Source organism: Sceloporus occidentalis, unplaced genomic scaffold, assembly GCF_023333645.1.
Source record: "Sceloporus occidentalis isolate IW3139 unplaced genomic scaffold, rSceOcc1.0.p SCAF_7, whole genome shotgun sequence".
NCBI classification, from domain to species: domain Eukaryota; kingdom Metazoa; phylum Chordata; class Lepidosauria; order Squamata; family Phrynosomatidae; genus Sceloporus; species Sceloporus occidentalis.
Window position 1 is genome coordinate 74211064 of NW_028316987.1, and position 18937 is coordinate 74230000.

The 18937-nt window shown below is 39.7% G+C and overlaps 1 protein-coding gene across 4 annotated transcripts in view; it reads left to right on the forward strand.

The window, feature by feature from the left end:
* Positions 1-18937, forward strand: part of MLLT10 (MLLT10 histone lysine methyltransferase DOT1L cofactor) — a 149182-nt gene that overhangs the window by 124454 nt on the left and 5791 nt on the right. For all 4 annotated transcript variants that reach the window (XM_089533341.1, XM_089533339.1, XM_089533340.1 and 1 more), the window contains 7 exons: positions 5871-5985; positions 7254-7326; positions 11637-11791; positions 13489-13677; positions 14224-14312; positions 14428-14780; positions 17380-17479. In XM_089533341.1, the coding sequence (XP_089389467.1) occupies positions 5871-5985; positions 7254-7326; positions 11637-11791; positions 13489-13677; positions 14224-14312; positions 14428-14780; positions 17380-17479 (1074 nt within the window). The remainder of the gene's footprint in view (positions 1-5870; positions 5986-7253; positions 7327-11636; positions 11792-13488; positions 13678-14223; positions 14313-14427; positions 14781-17379; positions 17480-18937) is intronic.

Consider the following 18937-nt stretch of genomic DNA (forward strand, 5'->3'; position numbering starts at 1 on the left):
TACTGGGAATCAATAGCAGATTGCAAGTAATATCTATAACTGCTTGCAAAAAACTAAGAACAACTTTTTAAACCTTGGTTTATTTAGCTTAATTTGCTGTTATTTATAGTACAAAGATATGTGTAGATTTGTTCAGTTTGACAATAACTTTAAAGTAATGATTTCATAACATGTTTTCTATTAACTCTGTTTTCACGATATTGCATTATCTATAAATGCAAGTATTTTGGTATATGAGTAGCAACTCTATCTTTGAAGTACTTTGAAACAACTAATTAAAGTAGAAAGTACGTGTTCCCTCTCAAGTTGGTGTCAAACTGAATTGGTTGAAGCATAGTACAGTTTTAAAACTGTTGTGCCCTAGGCTTTGAGTCAGCAATTTGCTTTAGGAGATATAATTCCAGTTTCATTAGGAATTTTATACATAAACTCAGTTCTAAAATCATTCTGAAAATATAATCTGAAGCTAAGGAAAAGAGCCAACTTGGAAAAGTGTTTGATTGTTGGACTAGGACTCTCGGAGTTTCCCACTCAGCTATGGATATCATCTAGGTAATCCTGGGCAAGCCATATTCTCTCAGCAATAGAGGAAGACAATGGCAATTCTCCTCTAAATAAATCTTACCAAGAAAACGGGAAGATAGGTTCAATTTAAGCCTAAATCAAAACAACCGGATGGTACACCATAACAGTGGCAAACTTATCAGGAATTTTCTTGGCAAAGAGGGTTTGCCTCTCTGAAGCTGAGACAGTGTGACTGCCCAAGGTCACCCAGTGGGTTTCCTGGCCAAGCTGAGATTTGAACTTTGGTCACCAGAGGTATAGACCAACTCTAAAACTACAGCATCACATCATAAATCAAACAATTTGACAGCACACAACAATAACCCTAAGAAAAACTGGCTATCAGTATTTTATCTTCACTAGTAAGTGAGATAGGGTTAACACTTTTCCTGTGCTTGGGAAAAAAATGATTCAATTGTAAAGACCTGCATTTTCCTGGATTTGTTGGAAGAAAAGAATATGTAAATTCTCATTATGCCAGTAGTTTATCTGTTCCTATGTTCACCCTTCAGTGGAGTTGTTTTTCTTGTAAAGAGTATAGCTTTTGTATGTGACTACATACACATTTCAAATTAATTCACATTTGTACCTGTAATCTATAATTGTTAATTCATTTAGGTACATGCATCTTTGCTGCTTCATGACTTCAGTACCAAGTAGCATCTTGCGAATGAACCATCACAGAATTTTCTCAGTGGCTCATGTATCAGTGCTTTTCAGCAGTGCTGTTTCACCCACTCAAGATGGTAGTCTTTAGTATCAGTTAACACTAGCTTTCTTAAGGCTGTCAAACTGAATACAATATTAAGGCTGTCAAACAGAATACACTTCCACAGCACCTTTTTCATCCTTGTCATCTGCCTATCTGAATTTTTTTAGCAGCATGGGAAGGATGGTGAAGGAGGACTAGAGAAGCACACTTGTTCAGTATAACTTTACAAATGTCAAAAGTTTTTTTTTAATGCAATAAAGCTTGAAATGAGAAGGAAAGGGATTCTGTTCTAGCTAGGGTTGCCATATCCCGCCCCCCGGCGGGACAATCCCGGTTTGGGCGGTGCCATCCCGGTCCCGGTCCGGTTTGGCGCCCAAACCGGGACGGCCCCGCCCACCGCGGCTGCCGCCGCCGCCGCCGCGGCTCCAAGGCCTTTCTGAGGCCTGGGAGTCGGGACGGAAAAGGAGGGCAGCGAGGCCTGAGGCGGAGGAGGCTGCAGGGAGGCGGCGCCTCTTGGGCGCAGCCGCGCCAACCTTCCCGCCTCCCTGCAGCCTCCTCCCTCCTTCCTGGCCTCCGCGGGGGCCAAGAAGGAGGCGAGGATCGGGGCGATCGCCGCCGGCCTCCTCGCCTCCTTCCTGGTCCCTGCGGGGGCCAAGAAGGAGGCGAGGATCGGGGCGATCGCCGCCGGCCTCCTCGCCTCCTTCCTGGTCCCTGCGGGGGCCAAGAAGGAGGCGAGGATCGGGGCGATCGCCGCCGGCCTCCTCGCCTCCTTCCTGGTCCCTGCGGGGGCCAAGAAGGAGGCGAGGATCGGGGCGATCGCCGCCGGCCTCCTCGCCTCCTTCCTGGCCTCCGCGGGGGCCAAGAAGGAGGCGAGGCCGGGGCGATCGCCGCTGGCTTCCTCGCCTCCTTCCTGGCCTCCGCGGGGGCCAAGAAGGAGGCGAGGCCGGGGCGATCGCCGCCGGCTTCCTCGCCTCCTTCCTGGCCTCCGCGGGGGCCAAGAAGGAGGCGAGGATCGGGGCGATCGCCGCCGGCCTCCTCGCCTCCTTCCTGGTCCCTGCGGGGGCCAAGAAGGAGGCGAGGATCGGGGCGATCGCCGCCGGCCTCCTCGCCTCCTTCCTGGCCTCCGCGGGGGCCAAGAAGGAGGCGAGGCCGGGGCGATCGCCGCCGGCTTCCTCGCCTCCTTCCTGGTCTCCGCGGGGGCCAAGAAGGAGGCGAGGATCGGGGCGATCGCCGCCGGCCTCCTCGCCTCCTTCCTGGTCCCTGCGGGGGCCAAGAAGGAGGCGAGGATCGGGGCGATCGCCGCCGGCCTCCTCGCCTCCTTCCTGGCCTCCGCGGGGGCCAAGAAGGAGGCGAGGCCGGGGCGATCGCCGCCGGCCTCCTCGCCTCCTTCCTGGTCCCTGAGGGTCCCAGGAACGAGGCGAGGCCCCGATCCTGGCCTCCGATCGTGGCGGGGCCCAGGCGGGGAGGGAAAGCCTCCTTAAGTGGAGGCTTTCCCTTGCCGCTTGGCCTCCGCTGCGATCGCAGTAAAATGTAGGACAGAATTTTCAAATGTAGGACACACTTTTTGTGTGTCCTACATTTGAAAATTTTGTCCTACATTTTTCCCGGTTTCGAGGTCCGGCACTATGGCAACCCTAGTTCTAGCCAATCCTACTGTTGCTGTGTGTGCCTGCCTTCAACAGGCAAGGGAAACAGCAGCTGATTCTAGAAACCCTTCCTGAGCACCTAGGTTGGACATTATCACTTTACAGTGTTATAATGCTATCATTCCACTTTAACTGCTATGGCTGCCTCCTGTGGATTCCTGGGATTTGCAGTTTAGGGAGGGGCATTTTGAATTTTCAGCCAGAGAGCTCTTAGGTCTCCATAAACTACAAACCCCAAAATGCCACAGGAGACAGCCATAACAGTTAAAGTGGAATAATAGCACTATAACAATACAGTATAACATTGTCAAGAAAAGAGGAAAGCAGATAAAACTGTCTTATCAGCTGTCTCCCAGTAAGAATAGATTTATAGGTTTGGCCCCCAAAATGGAAATTGTAAAAAGAGTGAAAGCTGGTGAAAGAAAGAAAGAAAATGCACAGATGCATTTCAGAAGAAGACTTCACTTGTCTATAGAAGATTCAAAACATTTCTGTTTACTAATACAAGGCTTACCTTGTTTTGTTTCATATGTGCTTATTGTTAGTTTTAGATAACAGGTTAGTGAAACATGTTGCTGTTCTGAACTGCTCTCTATTTTGTTGTGGAGAAACCTGTCTCTCTCCTTTCCATTTTATTTGTATCTCTAAATTTTCTGTTCAAGAAATAATACTGAGAAACTTGAGCTATACCTATATGTGGAGAGGTCCACTCATGTAAGCCTCACCCATAATGTCCCTATCTGAAGTGAATGTCTTAAGTATGTTCATCTGCATGCATTTGGGAGCCTCTGCATGATCAAGAACCCTAAATTCAGGTGTTCCTAATTGCAGTGAGACTATTATGCATGTTAAACCAAATTTGCTGGAAGGCTGCTTGAGATCTTCCTAAGGAATGCATTAAGGTCTCAAGCTCCCTCTACAGGACTAGTGTGTACCATTCTATTTCTCCTTCAGCTATTACTGTAATTTTGAACATCTGAAGGGGGCTGTTGTGTGCCTTGTTTCTCTATAAACATGTTTTAAGGAGTCACTTGCAAGTAATGACTAATAAGTGATGTGAGTACAAATATGAATTGACCTAAATATCTCATTGTCATGCTTTTCTTTGGTCTTCCTTTATTTAACACCTTAAACTTTTACATAGAGTGGGAAAGCCTGCTCTCTGGATTGGTGTTTCACAAATCAGTATTGTGAACCTCAGTAGTTCCTCATTTTTCATGGCATCTGTGTTTTGCTTTTGTTTTTTGCTGACTTGACTGTTTTTCTGACTTTAACTGCATTCAATTGTAATGGCAGTTAAAACATGATATTCTTTTCAAATCCTGTTCACTTGGTAAATTTCCTTACCTTGCTTTATTTGGCAATTGAAATGAAAAATCCAAGGATTGCCACAAGTTCCTAATAATTTATATGGAAGGATTATCAGATATTACTGGAAACAGTTAAAGTTTATCTTTTAATTCTTTTATAGAAGCTTAACATACTTTGTTTTGTTGTGAACCTTCAAATAGTTCCTAACTTATTGCATCCCTAATGTGAAGCTATCACAAGGTTTTCTTAGCAAGATTTGTTCAGTGGTGGTTTGTCTTTTGCCTTTCTCAGAGGATGAGAGATTGTGACTTTTCCAAGGACACCCAGTGGGTTTCCATGGCTAAGCAGGGATTGGGTCCCCAGTCTCCAGAGTCAATAATTCAATAATTCAACGACTACACCACAACTAAAGGGAAGTAGTTGCTCTTATTGACATTTTAGTCAAATACAGAAACCTAATAGATTAATCTCAACAAGCAGGCTATACTTTAAATTTTCCTTTGATTTGGCTGTACTTGACAATCTGTAAACCAGTGACTTCATGTTATTAGAGAAGTTCAAATTTAAAATTATAATTTCAGCTATGCATCTAAATTTGTGTGGCATGACTCTGAAGCTGTAATGAGTAATATATCATTCTGGAAAAGAAGTAGTAGTTTGTCACGCCAGACTTCCAAATAAAGTAGTTGAATGAGGAACTTAACAGAAAGTAACCTAGAGTCAAGGAAAGAAGGTGCTTTTATTGCCGTAAATTAGGCAAATGTTCTGCCAGCCTGCCCAGTTTTATCTCTTTAAGGGTTCATTTTCGCTTGTTTGGCACAAGTCCCAGCAGAGACCTTCAGAATTGTGGTTAGCAACATAAATGAATGAATGAATACAAACTTTGGATAAGCTCTTCAGTAAGTCAAGCTGGCCAACTGCCAAAAATGCCTTCCTTATAAGGAGGTTGGAGCAGAACTGTGATTCAGTAAGCCCTTTATTATACAGAAATCATACTTCTGATAACTTTTTTCTGTGAAATAAAATAAAACCTGTGTGTCCTGTGTTAACAGAATAGAAAGTAACAAAATAGTATGCACATTTTACTAATGAATGCAGCAAAGGAAATATAACTCTGGTTAAACTATAAAGCTGGAAGTTGGACCTTTTGACCCGCATTGCCTTCTTGTGATGTAAGGATCCCAAGCATTTGTGAGACATCTGTTGTCTACCTGCCCTTATTTTGTAAATGGGTTAATAAGATTGAATAATTAGTATGCCCACATGGTCACCGTGCAACTAAGCCCTGGTATTGCTAAAGTGATTGGAAATATGAGTAGTCCTTTGCGTACTCAACATATTATGTACCAGTAATTTTGAAATTGTAATTCATGATATTTCTGGCACAGTTTAGTTGCTGAATCTTTTACATAACAATTTCCATAAATACATACTTTATATCAATAAATTGAAAATAAGATTCAATTCAGAAAATGTTGAAAAACTCTTTTTCTTAGTTGAGTAGAAGTGTACAGTTGACCAATGTTGTTTACTTGTCTACATTGAAATTTTAATTATTTTTAATCCTTTAACGTAATGTCTTTTTAGGTTTCCCCTTGCAAACTTTTAAGAAAGATTTCAATTCTGTTTTTCTTCAGGCAAACATCCTCCCGGGATCTTCCCTCAGCCTGCCTCAGTCTCATTTGTATGGCAACAGACTGAATCCCACCTCAATGGCAGCACATACAGTTCAGCCTGAAAACAATCAAACAGGTAAGTTAAGAGATTTTCAAAGTATCTGTTGGGCTGTGTCTATTTTAAAGTTTTTAAAAAATTAGTGCCTGCTTGCTTTTAAAATACTCACATGTTCAACAGCTTGCTGCATTTTGGACACAGCCTTTTCAATGCAGTATCTACTGCTGTCTGAAATGTTAATGCTTAAGAAGAGTCATGAGCAGGCAGGAATGCAACAATGTCTCTTGTGACTTTTGTGATTGATGTGTTCAGTTCCCTTAGTTCACTGCAATGAGGGTAGCACAGCGCTGGATTTTGTTGTGAATAGTTTAAACCTTTATTTGCATAATGTATGGAATTTCATGATACACAAGTGTGTATGGCTGAAATCCTGTTACACAAATTCTACAGCATTTAATAATCATATGAATATTTGACAATTCGTGCTTTTACAGCATTGGCTAAATTAACAAAAAAAATTTTAATGAGCTCCTGGATTTGCTTTGTTTCATTCCATCTTTAAGGATTTGTTGACATGTCGTAATAGTCATGCCTGTCTGGGGGAAGGGAATGAGTTTAGCAGTTTACCAAGAACGGATCAGTCTTGTCTTGCCCTCTAAGAGGCCAGAGGTCATTTGCTGCAGAATAGGGGGAGGGCAACCTTGAAGGGGGCAGATAGGGTTATTTTATTGAGAGGCCATAGGGAAAATAACCTCTTTGAGTCCTACCAAGCAAGCTGCTTCTATGTCTTTCTTTGAGATGTTTTAAATACTTCTTGCTATCTCAAATCTATCTTGTCCTGTATGTAATGACACTTTATTTTAAAAAAAGAATGTTTTTAACATTTTATTAGTAAAAGTTTGGAGGAGAAACATTTGAAGATAGAACTGATTACAGAGCCTGGTTTATGGGTTTTCCTGGGATGTAAAGTGTTAAAAAAAATACAAAGCCTGGGGATTTGCTGTGATAAGCATACAGATTAGCTGTCCACAGCTGTGATTCATTACTTTCGCTGCAGAAATTAAAAGTGGCTGAGGGGAGGGCACTGAAAATGCAAACCATGCTTCTGTGCTGTAAAACTGAAAGCAGTGAAAAGATTGAGGCTAATCTATGGCCTCCTACACCCGCAGAAATGTGTACGGACAACGCCTTACATATAGCAGTTAGCAATTTTAAACTAGTAGCCTTCTCTACCATAAACAATAACTCCCTGATACTGGACTATGTTATGATTTATCTGCAATCTGCAACATCTTAAAATCGTATCTCGGAGAGTCACTCTGGGCTGTGAAATATTTACTCTTCAGATCAAGATCTTGGAGACAATAGCCGGAGCCTTGTTGGCAGGGGAGGTTCACCCAGAGGAAGTCTTTCACCACGGTAAGCAATATTTACACTTGAGAGTGAAGGCAAAGGAAATTATTTCAGAGGTGTGAAAACTTATCAGTCATGCTTATATTTAGATTGAAACAAATTTTATTGATAAGGTATATGAACAGATGGTTTGAGGAAAAAATACTGTAACAGTTTAAATAGGATTACATAATAAAACAATGGATACCTTACCTCAGATATGAAAATAATTTTAGAGACTCTACAATATGCGCATTTTTACATGATGCTTCCTCAGCCATTTAGCTAATTGGGTTTTTAAAAATCATTTATATTTCAACATGCCATGCCTCATCAGGTACCAAATGCCCAGCATTTTAAAAAAGAATGGACATCGCTTTTGCTTTGGTTGGTAAAAAAGTATGTACCAATGGGAGAAAGAATGAAATTTTCCTGTAGAATCAATGAAATGTATATTCTCAAAAATTTCAGGTAACCAGAACTGGATTGGTAATAGCTCTGTTTACTTTCTGCTGGTGTCTTTGTTTTAAAAAAATAATAGTTGATCAGCGCCATGGGAAGGTGGTATTGCTCTGCTTGGAGAATGACTTCAGTGAAAGATTGCCTCATAATTATTGGAAGCCATTCCAAAGCTTTTCATTTTATGGTACAATAGCACTACATGCTGTTACTGCAATCTATGCAGTTATTTAATAAGTTAGTAATAAATAAAAAACATTGTTAGTCCAGGCATGTCAATGTCCCATATCTAATCAGAAGTGCTGTGTCATGTACAAGAGTAAATGAACTGTAAAGTGAATGTTAGTGATCTGTGGCCTGATTTTCAAAAGCCTGCAAATCCCAAAGACTGACAGAAAAAAAGTATATTCATGTCTTTAAAATAAGCCAGTGTTGTTTTATGGGCAAATACTTGAACGTTTTACCAAACAGCCTGTGACTTACTCCAGTTATATATATTCGTACCCAGCTTTATCTCTACTGGAACTAAAATTCTAGTTTTTACTCACTTATTCCAGATTAAATAACACTGAGATGTAATGTATTTGCTCATTCTTAATTTTGTGGAACTCTAAGCCTTTTGAAAAATCTTTAGGTTTTATGTGTGTAGTGTATCAGATAACTTTGTCGTTCAAGTTTTTTTATTATGGGTGTTCTCTTTAATGAGCTTTTAGATAGCCATAAGAATGGAGGAATTAAGTCACAATCCAGAGAAATTTTCTTTTTTGTATATATTGCACATAGAGATAATATTAGACTAACATTATTAAGGCTACCATTATTAACATTATTAACATATTTACCAATACAATGTCTACCTGCATGTAAGAAACAAAATAACCTCAGAAGGTCTAATGGCTGTCGAGACAGAATGCATGGTGACATTTTGTTTCTTAAAATATTTTGATTTTATATATAATGCTTGAGTTTGTAGTTCTTTTATAATATAAATGAAAAAGCACAGTACAAGATATTTACATAAGACAAAAACACATCTATCTGTCAATGAACATAGAATAATACAAAGAAGGCTTTTCATATCTTCTAAATCACATTCAAATATTTTTAATATAAAAGCTGCCTGGCTAGATCTAGCCAGTGACCTTTGGTGAATCTAGCACTCTGTCTCCAGCAATGGTTAAGACTGTGTGCATCAGAGAAATAAGCAGGTTTGGGGTGTTATCTGCCTCCCCCCAACACACACTCATCCTGGAATTCAAAGGGTTTAGTTTTAGTGCAATCTACTAAGCATCTATGGCTGTATAATCTTCAAGCTTTTCTATAGAGCTTATGCAGGGCTCCCACAGTGCATCCAAATTATTGAATAGATATTGTGCATCCATAGGGCTTGAGGGACTTTATACCCTCTGAGAACATGTGGATAAGTGCCCTGGTCACATTGACTAATAACCATTGAAGGATATTTCATCCTAATTTGTTAAAACTGTCTTTAGTGCAGTATAGTATATTATTGTATTTCTATGACAATAAAAAGAATATGAATTTTGCATTAAAGTGTAGAGTGCATAGCAGAATTATACTCATTTTACACAATTTATGTTGTGCTGTTTAATAGTACAGAATTTTTATTTCAACATTTTAAAGATTGAATTACATGTATGGGGGGGGGTTCAGTCTCACAATAATTTATTAACTGTTCTGGATTTTTTTAATTGGAATAACTTTTCCCCCTCTTTGCTGATACTTTTAACATCCTGTCTACTGTGATTGGTGTAGCTCATTGAACTGGTGTTTATAATTAATTATTTCCAAGATCTGTTTCTAGAGTGGTAGCTGCTTCAAGAATCTAAAATTATATATTCATAGCTAGTATTTTCACATGCTCAATTGTGAAAAATGGCTAATATTTTCACATGTTTACTTGTGAAAACATAAATTTCTCTCTGCTATTTTATGAAGCAGTTATTTGTTGTTGTTCTTCAAGAACAGTTTCTAACTTTTGAGAGTCTGTTCAGTGTCAGATGTATTGAATGCATAATTTAATTTTATATAGCTTCTTATTTCCAACTGAAAAGAACCAAAATGTTTAACAAAGTAATCTCCATTACTGAGGGGGGGGGGGGTGTTATCTAGCAATTTGTTTCAGTTGTAACTTCCTATTAGCCATAGTACACCTGGATTTAGTACAGTTGGTATTTTCCCAGGTTTTGTACAGGATGTACAGTCATTTTTTATTCCTCTTCTGAAGATCAATTGTGCTAAAATAAGACCATATCACTAATAATCTTTTTAGTATAGTTATGTATTTGTATCTGTATCTATAGCTGTCTATATATGAAAAATCAGGGGAAAACATTTAGCTTTCTGTCACTACCAAATATGTCTCCTGCTTTTCTTATAAAAAAAATTTCTGTGAATTCTTCTGAGATGTAAGACCCATTGGATTCAGTTGGACTCACATCCATGTTAAAGGGCTTAATTTCTGTGTGTCTTAAAGTATATCAAGGCTTGTGGTAGTAAACCCCACTGAAATTCAGTGGAATTTATTTTTCAGTAGTGACATCTAGGATTTCAATACAATTTTCTTTTGAAATTTACTTTGTCACTTGGGAAATGTTGTAGATTACAATTAAAATGGGAAAAGTAGTTTACATTAGCTAGATTAATCTGTTCAGTGTTGAGTAACTCCTCAAAACAGTCAGAAAAATACTATTAGTTTACAACTGATGCTCCACTGAAATGATACTTAACTGGACTTTTAATAGTGTATGTTGCTATATTGTGAATAAGGCCGGATTGAGGGGGAAGCGTACCCTGTGATCATGTATTTAAGTATACTGGTTTTGTTTTTGTTTTTTACCTTGACAACTATGAACATCAGAAGGTGGTCTCAATGCTCTTCTAATGAAGCTGGCAGGAACTGTTTTTATTCATCAGCATTTTAAAAAGCTTGAACAGGCATATTAAAGAGAAACTGTTAAAATCCACTTGCATTTTAAGAACTCCTAAGAAAAACTTAATGCAGTGGTGTAAGTTTAATAAAATGCTGCTGTAATGATATCTCAGCACTGAGACAAAACATGGTTGACAGTGGAAGGTTCAGCAAGGTCACTGTCTTCAAAGTACTTGCAGTGTATTCTCTAGTTTGTATGTGTGTTAGAAAAATTAGGAAATAAAAATTTCCAAACTGTTAGTATCTGTCACATTAAATGCTGATCAAGACTTCCTGTGCTATGAATTAGCTATACTGTGTATATGAGTCTTCAGTACTTTCTTGTATGTGATATTGATTGTTATTATACTTCAAAAGGTCTGTTGTATAGTGTATTAGCCTCTTGGTTCAGTTACACAATGATGATATATTAAATCATAGAGGTCTTGCCTTTAACTGACATGAGTAGGATATCCTTTGTGGCCCCTAAATTTATTCCCTGGTAGACTCTATGGATAGTGATTAGATTGCAGAGTCATTTCCTTCTTAATCTCATGTAATTGCGACAAAATTACAGGAACTTTAAAGAAACTCAAGCAATTCCTCAAATTATTAATTTGTTTGTCTGGCATTTTCTAGTTGCATAAGTCATTTGTTTATCTTAAATCATATTTTTGAAGGGCTTTGCTCATTGTTTTATAAAGAAATGTTACCTATATTAATAAACTACAGTTCTCAGTATAATGTTACCTTATTTAATCCGAATAATCAAAGCGTTGCTTTTTGTGCTGAAATCCACCTAGAGGAATTGTCATGCTGAGATTTCTTTATTGAAGTATTGGTGACGAAGACTAGATCTAGAACTTTTAAGGTCTTAAGGAATGTTTGCTTCCAAGAAGTTGCCATTCCCACCCCATTCTAAATGTTATGTATATTCTTTCTGCAGGTCTCCGGTAAGTAGCTTACAGGTTCATTGTGATCAGTCAGAGAACAGTAGTGTGGAACAGCTGCCCCCAGTACCAGCTACTATAGAGCAACTTCTGGAAAGGCAGTGGAATGAAGGGCAACAGTTCTTGCTAGAACAAGGCACCCCTAGTGACAGTAAGTATGTCATATGGCCATGCCTGACCATTTGAATGCTGAATGATATTAACTATGTGTGTAATATAGTATTCATCAGAGGGGTGTTTTATGATGTCCATATATTCTATATATTGGAAGGGTAGTGATAATTTCTGAAACATATTGATGTATTTAAATGTGATTCTGGGTGTCTTGGTGTGGAGAAATATTTTTTATTTTCCTCCAGAATTTTGGGCAAGAGAAGCAATGGGGGTAAACATGCTCTATGACGTGTTTCAGTGGAGAGATAGATGTATAACTTTTGAAAATATATGATTAGAAGATTTAATGACTCTTCACTGAGAATTTGTATTCTGACTTTGTTGCCTTACATTTATATATACGTTAATGATCTGAATTGTTCAATTTTTTTTGCTATTTAACAGAAATTTCTTTAGCATGCTTTTCTTGTTGTTGATATTGCGTGAAGTGCCATCTAGTTGGTGTTTTGGTTTTTTTTTATGAATGGTGCCCTGACAAAAATGCTAATTGTGAGGAAATTCATGCAGGGATAATCCTTTAAACATGATAGCTGGAGGACAGGTTTAGCTAAGTCTTATTGCATCTCATTTGGGCACACTGAGAGTCCCTTTGTATGTTCTTGAAGAGGAGGGATAAAAAGCTAAATCCTTGGGAAATGACCAGATGTGCCTGTACCGGTATACTTGTGTCTGTATTAGGCCCAGAGGTCACATTAAACAAATACAATTTAGAAATTTAAAAGTGGCTTTTCTTGTATTATAATGGTCAAACTGTCTGCGTTGTTGGCTGATGCAAGCCCCAAAATTCACCCCAAACCCAAATCTGTGAGCAGGAGTGGATAGTATTTGGCTCAGGATGAGCTTTATTGGCCAAGGACTGCAGGGTTCCTAGTGCTCCCTGCTGGGTGCTCTTTAGAGAGACATTGAAAACAGCTGGACTCTGTTAATTTAAATGCAATAAAATGGAGTAAAAACTTTCATTGATTACATAAAGGTGCAGGGATGTTTTGGTAAGGAATCAACAGAACAGTTTTTCCCCTTCGCCAATTTTTTTTTTAAAAAAAATTAAAAATGGGTTTGAGAGTAATATGTATATTGAATTTTCCAACCCAAGTTGGAATGGAGTAATGGATACTCCTGAAGAAATCTTTCTCTTCTCCACTCTGCATCTGAATACATATTTTAAAAATCTTGTGAACTGGTGAATGTAACTAAAAGCACATATATTACAATTGGTTTACAGACTTTAATAAAACAAGATCTCCCCCCCCCCCCCCACATTATGCTAGGTGTGGGATTCAGGATTTGGACTCAAAATTGTGTGAGTTTTTGAGAAACTGGGACCTCTAGAATCTTTGGATCAAAAGTGTATGTTCATAAGAGCACTGGACTATGTACAGGATATATTGTAACTTTAGATAAGGTCTTGCATACTGCAGAAGTGTAGACAAACACATGTTGTATGTTTCTCAGTTAGTGCCTATAGTTTTCATTATGACTAACTGCAAAGATAGCGTATATTTCATTTCGTTGCTTAAACATCTGATAAGGACAACCGTTTAAGAGGAGAAAAGTACACTCCAAGAACATATTTGTTAATTGCTAATAAGAATTGTGTAGCTTTACAAAGTGTGAAAAAAATTCCAAGGGAATTTTCAGGGATTTTTAAATTAAATGGTCGACATTTTTATTTAGTTTTAGGCATGCTGAAGTCATTACATCAGCTTCAAGTTGAAAATCGTCGCTTAGAAGAACAGATTAAAAGCCTGACTGCTAAAAAGGAGCGTCTCCAGCTACTAAACGCCCAGCTTTCTGTTCCTTTCCCAACAATTTTATCCAATCCAAGTCCTTCTCATCAAATGCACACATTTTCAGCTCAGGCTGGTAAGGAAAGAGATGTACTTTTTTCATGGTACTGTCAAAATTTCCAGAAAGCTTTAAATTATTTCAGCATATTATCATTGCTTGTCATCTGTATGTGAAAAAAATAAACAGAATAGTTTTATTATTGCTTGCTTCTGCAGGGCAGCCTGCAAACCCAGTAATTCCTAAGCATATTTTTGAAAGGGTGTAGAGCTGTGAAACTTTTTAGATAGATAAAAAGATGAGATTGGCATAAATGATTGATTTTACTTTGTTTTTCAAGATCAAATTGTATACAAAAGTCACAGTGTGAAATGTTTTCAAAAGTACAGTTCAAACAAGCTGCTCATCTTCATGAAATAGCAACCGTCCTTCAACAGTACTTTTGTCACTTGAGTAGTTGCAGCAGCAAAAGTCATTGACATAAGTAGAACAGGGAGTTATTGTTATTGATACATATGATTTAAGACAAAATAAATTCCGTTTTATGCAAGTGTTTTACATAATGAGATGTATGTATTTGAGATGCAGAAGTTAATGTTGCCCTTTCATTTTTCATTGCTTTAGCTGCTAGCACTGATTCTTTGAACAACAGTAAAAGTCCTCATCTGGGAAGCAGCTTTCTACCTGACAACTCTCTTCCTGTATTAAATCAGGTATGTTTGTTTCCTTTTTTTATGCATTGCAGACTTCTAGTAGGATAATATTGCATTTTGATTATCTTACTGCTATGTGAAGTTTGATACAGCTGAGCTTTTGTGTTTTCATTAGGAGATAAACTCCAGTGGACAAAGCACCAGTAGTTCCTCTGCTCTTTCCACTCCACCACCTGCTGGGCAAAGTCCAGCTCAGCAAGGCACAGGAATTGCAGGAGTTCAACAGGTCAATGGAGTGACAGTGGGGGCACTTGCCAGTGGAATGCAGACTGTAACATCCACCATTCCTGCAGTGGGTGGAATAATTGGAGCTCTGCCAACTAACCAGCTGGCAATCAATGGAATTGTTGGGGCTTTAAATGGTGTAATTCAGACTCCTGCCACAGTATCACAGAACCCTTCTCCTCTCGCTCACACAACTGTGCCACCAAATGCAGGGCATTCTCTGCCAACTACATTGAGTAATAGGTAAACTTTTCATCTTGTTCATATTGTTTCGTCATATTTTCACCATTTCCTAAAAGCCTATATTTATCAGAAATAGCTGCCTTTATCTTGAAGATGTTGAGGGAGAAATCATATTGTGTGTGCCAGAAGTTTAAAAATAGCATAGTACTTGCACTCCATTGTAAGTGGTGGGGGAAACTAAGTAATCATTGCTTGAGGCATCTGTTTGAATAAGATACGGGACCAGTTCAAATTATGGTGTGTGTCAGTGTTTGTGCATATCTGATGGTCATATTACAATCTAAATGTTTTCTGATGCATTTTCCTGTGCCTGCCAGTGTACATTCCAGCACAGCAGGTGCTCTTTTACTGTTTGAGATGGTGGGACAATTTGATATTAAGGCTATGCAACTGATTTATCAGTATCTTTAATGAGACAAATTGAGCAAATGGACCAGTTTGTTTGAACTTTAGATTGAAACGGGTTGGATCAATATAGTTCTAGAGCAGAATGGCAATCTGAATTACTGTTCTGGACTGATTTGGTAATCTGAAAATTAAAAATAAGCAGGAAGAAACTAGATTATGTGCCTCCAACATGACAATATAAAGAAAATATCAAGTTGGGCGAGCAGGGAAGGGGGGTGCCTGAATTTTGCTGAGGAACAGCTCTGTCATGCAATCTGGGGCAAGAATCTCACCAGCCTTGTCCAGTCACATATTTGAGGCGGCAGCAAGTTATTGAAGTAATATAATTATCTCCTCGTAGTTTCTTTGTTCAGTATTAGAAGCAGATTGTGAAAGAGCTGTGGTGTGGGGTTGTTGATTGTTATCCGAGTTGGTCTCACACAATCCTTAATTTCTTTTTGTTTTGTTGGCTAGTCTAACTTAATCATTGTTTGCCTTGCTTATTTATTTCTGTCTTTAATGTGTTATATTGAGTAAACCACATGATAGGTTCATCTTAAGGTCGCCATAAGTCGGAAATGACTTGAAAGCACACAACAACAACAAACAACATGTGCTTTAGTTGCAGTTATGCTCCCACCCCATTGTGAGGACTCATGAGGGAAGGCAGGCAATCTGAGTCATCCCAGAAAGGGGACAGCTTTGAGGTCAGAGTAGATCCTAGGACAGTTGTCTGCCTTCACTGTAAGCAGCTAATGAACACCACCAGCACTTTGCTCTAGCACCAAATGGTGTCTTTCGGGAAAGAAGCAGAAGAAAACAGTAGAAGTAAGACAGCAGTAGCATGTAGGGGGGCAGCGGGGGGGGGGACTGCAACTGCAGTTCTTTTTGCCATGAACAAGGCTTAGGTAGCCAACTCTGGAAGGGATGCAGTGTGTATTGGCAAGGGGAATCATGGAGTTATGAGTGGAAAACTTCCAGTGATTGCCCAGCTCACCAAATGCAAACGTATTAAGGGGGAGCAGGTGGATTACCCCAGTTGAACTGGAAATAAATAAAGCCTGCTTCCTATTTCCATGTGCTGTGTGATTAAATCTCACCAGTTGTTTTGCTGGTAGAATAAAGGGGGAAAACATACACACACACACACATCATACTCTTGAAGTACATTGTCATTTTCATATATCACAACTGAAACTTTAAGAGAATGAACTGATTGACTCCAAGGGGACAAAGCACAATGGAATGAACTGCTAAGACTGAGCAGTAAGAAACATTTAAAAAACAAACAAACCCATATGTCTTTGGGAAAATTTTCCAGGAGCAGCAGGAGTTTGATGGTGAGGCATCAGAATCCACAAAGCATGGGTCATACCCACAAATTTGGTTAGACTAGGTAGAACTAATGTAGAATTTGGAAGGTAGTTAATTTTCCCCAAGGATATGCTTGGGGGATATTGAGGGAGCAAACTGTTGAGATTTCATAATATGGCACATAATAAAGCAATAGAAAGGGCAGGATGGACACATATTTTTCAAACTTGGAAGAAAGCATTCAATAATTTCCCCACCATTTTCTTCTGCTCCATTCTCAGAATAGTCCTACACGTGCCTACAGAATTTGTTATTAAGAATGCCATATTGTTTCAGAATATGTATACCGTCCTTCCATCCATTGTGTGGACGTGTCATATGCGGACGAGCTCATGCAGATGGCAAGCCCGGTTGGACAAATGCGTGTGTGGCAGCGCACCACCATTGAAATCAACAGGGCCCTGAGGTCCTGCAGTTTTTCCCATAAGCGGGGGGGGGGGGGCAGAACGGATCCCCGCATATACAAATGGCCCACTGTATCTTATTTGTCCTTTCAAACTGTTGCATAGTTTAATCAATATGTTTTAACTGATGTTGTATGTTGTTTTTCCCTTTGCCTCGATCCATGGGGAGAGGCAGGTGAATAATAATAATAATAATAATAATATCAGCATTTTGCAAATATATAGAATAGAGCAGCTGTTAATTTTTTTACCCGCATTCATCAGGATTAAGTAGTCACTTTGTTCAGCTGAGGGAGTGTGACTTCCCCATTGTCACCCAGTCGGTTTCTATGGCTGAGTGGGGTCTCTAGAGCTATATACCAGTGTTCAAACCATACTGGTTTATATGCAGTGCAAGTCAAATCACCAAGTAAAGGATTCCCATTACGTTACAGTGCCTCAGGACTTGGGTTTCTTCCTGACCAACAGAGACAACTTTTGCTCCATCAACACCAGCAGTTTCAGCAGTTACTAAATACTCAACAGTTCACATCGGTAAGCCTTGCCTTTTTATCATTATCTCTACAGTCGTCCTTCTGTTTGTGAGGACTTTGGATCCACATTCCTCGCTTACTCGCGAGGGGCAAACGGAGGCTTAAAATGGGGTGTGTCTCTCTGGTGCCCGCCCGCAGAGCTGCACCACCATTCACGTCAGTAGGGCTTGAATATTGGCAGATTTCCGTTTTTGCGGTGGGGTCTGGAATGGATCCCCCACAAAAACAGAGGGGCAATTGTATTTCATGTTCAGGAGTCAGTATTGATACGTATGTACCCAAAACAGAAGTCAAGAAAGTGGGCAGATTAAGAAGACTGGGAGCAGTTATGCCAGGCAGGGAGAAGGTGGACGGAGCTGGTGATATTCGTGAATTTTCCGTATTCCCGGGGATCTTGTTCCCCTAACCTCCGCGAATACGGAGGGACGACTGTAGCTGAAAGAAGTTGGCTACATGAGCTTTCCTAGATTTAAGTCTACTTCCTCAGATGCATTTCCTCTAAATACATCTGGGGAACTAGACTTAAGTCTACAAAAGCTCATGCAGCCAACTTATTTCTTTCAGTTACTTTCAGAAGTGCTACAAGATCTCTCTGCATACTGATTCTACAGATTAACATGGCTATATCTTTCATAGAATCATAGATTTGGAAGAGACCACAAGGGCCAATCCAGTTCACCCCCTGCCAGGCAGTAGCTCACAATCAAAGCACCCCTGCCAGATGGCCCTCTAGCCTCTGGTTAAAGACTTCCAACGAAGGAGACTCCATCACATTCAGAGGGGTGTGTTACACTGTTGAACAGCTCTCACTGTCAGGGAGTTCCTCCTAATGTTGAGTTGGAATCTCTTTTCCTGTAGCTTTATTTTTTAAATTTATTTATTATGGTATTTATACCCTGCTCTTCAGCCCTAAAGGCTATCAGAGTGGCTTACAATTATTTTTAATTGGACAGTTCCCTGCTCTCAGGCTTACAATCTAACAAGACACGACACAAAAAGAGAAGGGAATGGTGGTGGGGAAGGGGATCAGGTCCAGCAGTTTGTCTCTCCCTCTGAGGCCTGGACCAAGGCAAATGGACTGGAGGGGGAGGGCTCAGCTTCCTAAGGATAGGCCCAATGGCGTTGGGCCTCTCTTTTCACTACCTCCTGGGTCGGGTGGAGTCAGATGCCATGGAGGCAGAATTCTTCTTCTTAAGCTTTGACTCATTGTTCCAGGTCTTATTCTTTGGAGAAGCAGAAAACAATTTTGCTCCATCCTCAATATGACATCCCTTCAAATATTTAAACAAGGTTATCATATCACCTCTTAACCTTCTCTTCTCCAGACCAAACATACCCAGCTCCCTAAATCTCTCCTCATAGGGCATGGTTTCCAGACCCTTCACCTCTTTGGTTGTCCTCCCCTGGACATGCTCCAGCTTCTCAATATCCTTTTTGAATTGTGATGCCCAGAACTGGA